We start from the raw sequence: 6,000 nt of genomic DNA on the forward strand, positions 1-6,000 counted from the left end.
CACCTACCCCCAGTGCTGAGATGATGCTATCTTCACAAACACAAAAAAAGAAATTCCAAGAATGATTGAAAAATTTTGAGTTTCTCAAGTGAAGTCGAATTCTGTAAACAAACTTGTATAGCAAATCTATTCTCTGGCCCAATTTCACAATCTACCTAGCTCATGCGACCATAAGACATTTTTTTTTCTCCAAAGTTCTTACTGACACCGGTGTATCGGGAAACACATCTAAACTCTTGACTCTTTCAACTATAATAGTGATCGCGCATATCTGCCTATTTTAAAATATGAAGCAAAGTTCATCCGTTTTAAAGCACAGGGCGCGCGGGGGGGGGCAGTTTAAAAGTCTGGAATTAGCCTGATCGGTTAAAAGAAATCCACCGGACAACTGCCTCGTTTGCGGTGCACTGACATGTTCCCGATATATGACAGCCTCAACCAGAAAAAAAAGAACCGAGAAACGAAAGCGCAGCTTGGAAGAGCTCCAGAAGCCTGTCTGAGCCAGGCTCCAATGACAGGCTAGGACCCAAGGTGCCCGTCTTAAGTTTACTCCCAACTTTGTCGCCCTACCGAGGAAAGGCGAGAGAGGTGGCAGCCACTAGACAGCCAGCGCACCTGCGGGAACGGGTTCCATCCTGACCCCAGAGCGAGGAAGGGAATCGGGGAAAGAAGCTAGAGTGCAGTCCGGTTCTGGAGCCGCAGCCCTGGCCGCGCACGCCCCGGGGCGAGGGACGCACAGGACCCCCCGCGACACGCCCGCTCCAGGGACGCGGCCCGGCCCCGCCGCACTCACTCACTTTGTCGCTGGTGCTCTCGGTTTCGTGGTCGCCGCCGGCCGCCTCTCCCTCGCGAGGTGGCGGCGGCCCCGCTCCCCCGGGGCCGGGGCAGCCCCCGCGGTGCCGCAGCTCCAGCATGTCCCGCTCCCGCGTCGCTGGGCTGGCGTCGACTAGCGCCCCGCCACCGCGGAGCCGCGCCGGGTCACCCCCAGAACGGCATCAACGAGCGAGCGCTCGAGGCCGCCGGCAGGGGGTGCGGACCCGCGCGGGCGGGGACGCGGCGCCGTTGCCAGGTGCGCGGTTCGACGCACTGGCCCCAGGGGGCGGAGGAGCAGCCCGGCCCTCCCTCGCGCCTGGCGACCGCGCCACCCAGGCCCGCCCGCCTGCCCCACCTTCCCGCCGCCGAGCTCCCGCAGCACAGTCACGCGCCGCTGGCCCCGCCCCGCCCGCCCCTCAGCGCTGCACTGCGGTGCCCGAGGCTCCGCCCCGGCTGAGGACGTCAACGCTCGGTCCCCGCCCCGGCTCCTTGCGCAGGTGGGGGCTAGGAAAGGTGCGCGCCGGGCTGAGGACGCGGGAGGAGCCAGGGGTTGGAGGACGCGAGGGCCAGCCTTGTCGCTGCCGGGAAATCCTCCTCGGCGCGCAGGGATGTCAGGCGGAGTTCAACCGACTCCTCCAAGGGACTCGGCCCAGCTTGTCACGCCGCAGCGTGGCGGAGCGTCGCAGGCGTCCCCAAGCAGAAACTTGCTGGGCAGGACAGACCCGTTGGCTCTGAGTTCCAGCCAGTGCTTAACCTCCTTGGTGCCTGGGGATGAGTTGGCCAACAGTTTCAATCTCGTACCCAGGTTCTGTACTGGGGAATCTCACACACTGTTCTACAGTGGTGTCCACAGAGAGCAGCTGCTGAGCACCGTTCTTAAAGACAAGGACCTTGGGACGCTAAAGGTGGAACAGGATGGACACTTGATCTGCATTAATTCTAGTCTAATCTTGTTAGCAGGTGCTTAGTTTTCTTCACAGATATTCGCGAGCTGGTCCTTAAAGGTCCTTAAAGGATACACACCCATAATTCACACAAACCAGACAGAGTACCTTTATTATAATAAATCAGCAATTTATCAGGTCATTACTAAAAATAAATAATATATTGTTCTTAAATCCTAATAATTAGCCAGCAAAAACAAACGTCAGAGTAGGATGCAATGAAAAACAGCACACTCAGGTAGAGACACTTGGCAACCAGCCTGATGACCGGAATTCAATCCCCAGGTCCTACATACATGATGGACATAGAGAATTGCCTCTAGAAAACTGTCCTCTGATCTCCACGCCTACACCCACACATATAAATAGATAAATATCATTTAAAACTAATGGAAGATATGAGATGGACATGATGTGGTTTTTCCATAAGGAACAGAAGACTGCAAGTAATTAGGTCAATTGATCTACATTTTTTTGGAGGGCCAGAGAAAAAGTACTTCCGGATAGAAAGATAAAATGGCCGCGGAGAGGACCACAGAGGCTGGAATGGGTTGGCTCTGACTGTTGATTCTACCCAGAGAAAAGAGGACCAGAGTTTCTTTTAACTTTCTTCCAGGAAGTTGAGGTGGTGGAAATTATCTCCGTGGCCTCTAGTAAGTGGGTAAGCCTATGTCCCCATCTGTAAAAGGAATAGTAAGGAGGTTGGCCTCCATTTTAGCTGTTACAGTGTCAGACTCTCGTCCTTTCCTACACGGGCACAGGGAGGTACCTCAGCGCTTCTCTCTGCCTTCCACAGACAACCTCTAGTTTCTCTTCTCCTTTTGCTGTGGGAGAGGAGGAAAGCCTGCTGAGAGAGGCAAAGGGGAACAAGAGAAGTCAGTGCGAGTAACAGAAGTAGTGTTCCTCCACCCAGGAGGAGGAACAGGACAGAGCCATCACCATGCTACCACCCTTCCTAAAGCTCACTACTCCCTGTAGTTCAAGATGGTGATTCATTTCTGTCTTCATTATAGTTATTGACTCTTGCTGAATGATCGATGGGACCATAGACTTGCCACAGAGCCAGCCCCATCCCTCAGACAGTCAGCAGTGTTTGCTGAAGAAGTGAATGAAGAAATAAATGGATAGAGATCTATAGCCTGATAGGGAATTATTTGGCATTTATGTTTTGTGTTTTGTTTTGACTTACATGATACAATGGCTATTCTTGATTGTCAACTTGACTACATCTAGAATTAATTAAAACCCTGTGAGGGATTTTTTTTCTCTATTGGATCATTTGAAGTAGGAAGACCCACCTGAAATCTGGTTCACACATTCTAGTAGCAGCCTCTGTAAAGAACATGGGCAGGGCAGTGGTGGAACACGCCTTTAATCCCAGCACTTGAGAGGCAGAGGCAGGTGGATTTCTGAGTTCGAGGCCAGTCTGGTCTACAGAGTGAGTTCAAGGACAGCCAGGGCTATACAGAGAAAACCTGTCTTGAAAAACAAAAAACAAAACAAACAAAAAAAAATGGAAAAAATGAGCTGTTTGCTTGCTTACTCTTACCCTCCATGGCAAGTTCGTTTCTTCACTGTATCAGAACCTGTTTCTTTGGAATTCCTGGGTATACTGGAGACCAGCTAAGACTTCCAGCCTTACGGCCTGAAAGACTTTTGTATGGGTGGACTCTCTATCAGGAGACAGTCATTGTTGGAATATTCAGAATGCAACCTATAAGCCAACTCTAGTAAATCTCATTTAAATAGATAGATGATATATAGATTGATGATAGATAGATGGATGGATAGACAGATAGATAGGTAGATAGATAATAGATAGATTCATGCTGTGTCTCTAAAAGAACTCTGGCTAATACACATGGGTATCCATCCAATTTTCTTCATTTTTCACTTTACCTGTAAAAACAGATTAAGTTTAACTGAAAGAAAGTACTGAAAGAAGTTCTAGTAATGATTTTATATTTTACTTAAAATGCATTTGCCGTCACCAGCTTCATTGCACCTTATGTTTGCAGACTTTTCTCCATGTCTTCCCTCCCCACCCCCACCCCCATTTTCTTACCATCTTTCAGTTTCCTTCACATATTACATCCGTGGTCAATGGCACAAATCTGAAATATAATTCCCAAGCCTTGCCTGTCAGTCTTGCTACAGTTTGACCTGGCAGAGGGCTCCAGGAATCCCTGAGGACATGGGAGACACTGGGCCAAGACACACTTCTTGGCTAGTTTGAAGAGTTTCCATTAGGGTGGGCTTGGGATTTCTTAGCTCTTAGCAAGGGATTTGCTAGGGAGCATGGAAAGAAGAAATGATGTTATTACTTATATGGTATCTATCTTAGTTTGAAATTTATATGGTATATATCTTAGTGTGTTATTTATATGGTATCTACCTTTGTTATTTATATGGTATGTATCTTAGTTTGTTATATGGTATCTACCTTAGTTTTTTTTTATTTATCTGGTATCTTAGTTTGTTATCTGGTATCTATCTTAGTTTGTTATCTATCTGGTGTCTATTTTAGTTTATTATTTATATGCTATCTATCTTAGTGCCATCATTCACAATAACAGGAGCAGGAGAGGCAGACACCTGCTACTCCTCCTTCAGACCTGACTCCCAAGGTTTCCTGACTGAGTCAAGTCCCTCTCTTAGGTAGGAATTTGAACTTCTTTCCACAGGAAAGGTCCTGAGGTTCTCTGCTGTACCATCCCCAGCTTGCCAAGGGAAGAAAAACTCTGCTTTGCCAAGTACTTCTGGTTGCCTGGATACCCTTCCTATAGTTTCTGTGGCTCGACCTAGCTTCCCCCGCTGCCCCTTTCAGCTCTCTCTAGAAGTTGGACATAAGTATTTCTGATTTAAAAGAGAAGGAGGTGAACACGGGCAGCAGGAGGGAGGTTAAATAACAATGTAGGTGGCTAAAAAAAAACACAGGAAATCATGATTAACTGTTCACCAAAAAAAGAAAAGAAACATGATGCAGTCAGTATATAAATATGTATATATAGTTTTAATGAACTTTTCTCATCTAGGCTGACAGTGATCCCTTTGAAAAAGAATGGACCCCATAAGCTCATAAATTTGAATGCTTGCTCACTGGGGAGGGGCACTACTTGAAAGGGTTAGGCAGTGTGGTCTTCTGGTTGGAAGAAGTGCGTCACTGGGCTTTGAGGTTTCAAGTGCCCATGCCAGGCCCAGTGGCTCTCTCCTCTTCCTGCTGCCTGCTGTTCCACCTGTAGTCCTCTTAGCTACTTGCTCCAGCACCATGTCTGCCTACATGCCACCATACTTTCCATCATGATGATAATTGATTGAATGGCAAGCAAACCCCAACTCAATTCTTTCTCTTATAAGAGTTGCCATGGTCATGGCATCTCTTCACGGCAGTAGGATACTAAGACAGACCACTGAAGAAAACCCCAATATCTGACAGGAGAAGCCCTCTTTTGAGTTGTTGGCCAGGGCTGTCTAAGAGACCCCCAAACTATACATAGTCCATCACTTTTGCCCTAGGTTACCCCCTAGAGGTGGAAGAGAAGTCCCTATTGCTCAAGATACCATGTACTTCAGAAAGAGGGCCCAGAGTCCCCCTAACTAGAACTAAGCTGAGTGGTTCCTCCCTGAGAACTAGGCATCAAAATGCACCATTTAAGCCTCTAAAGAAGAAAGACAAACAACGGTCCTACCCTGCTATGATACCTATGAACTACATCAATAACCACCCGGCCAGTACAGTAGTGGCACACATAACTTGGCAGTAACCAACTGCCGTCTATTTGGATTTAAGATCTGCACAACAAGAGAGATTCCATGCCTGGTGCTGAAAACCTACCTCATTAATCAGTGCTAGTGAAATCATGGTTATTAGAGGAGAGTCTACAACCACTGATTAATTAAACCAGCATAATCCTTAACAATAACCTACAAACACGTGTCTTTATACCCACGTATAAGTGTTGTCTTCACTCTTCATCAAGAATATGTCTCTTTGCAACTGAACAAGACCACTACAGGAAAACACAACCAGTCAGGAATGGAGAATCTTAGAGCCCAATCACAATGGACACATCTACAAAACACTTCCACACTTGATGCTCAGGGACATGGTGGAAGAGGAATAGGAAGACAATAAGAGCCAGAGCTCAGGAAGTTTCCTGTGAGATGGTGTCTCCTAGTAACGCCAGAAGCTACATCCATAAAGTTTCACCAACATAACTGTCCAAACATGAGCTGAACAAGG

At 47.7% G+C, this 6,000-nt stretch overlaps 1 protein-coding gene across 1 annotated transcript in view; it reads right to left on the reverse strand.

The window, feature by feature from the left end:
- Cds1 (CDP-diacylglycerol synthase 1) overlaps nucleotides 1-967 on the reverse strand; it is a 60,431-nt gene extending 59,464 nt beyond the window's left edge. Inside the window, exon 1 of the mRNA XM_028773682.1 lies at nucleotides 798-967. Coding sequence (XP_028629515.1) covers nucleotides 798-914 — 117 coding nt within the window. The 5' untranslated portion in view covers nucleotides 915-967. The remainder of the gene's footprint in view (nucleotides 1-797) is intronic.
- Between the last annotated feature and the right edge of the window lie 5,033 nt (nucleotides 968-6,000).

Source organism: Grammomys surdaster, unplaced genomic scaffold (assembly GCF_004785775.1).
Source record: "Grammomys surdaster isolate TR1022 unplaced genomic scaffold, NIH_TR_1.0 233, whole genome shotgun sequence".
Lineage (NCBI taxonomy): Eukaryota > Metazoa > Chordata > Mammalia > Rodentia > Muridae > Grammomys > Grammomys surdaster.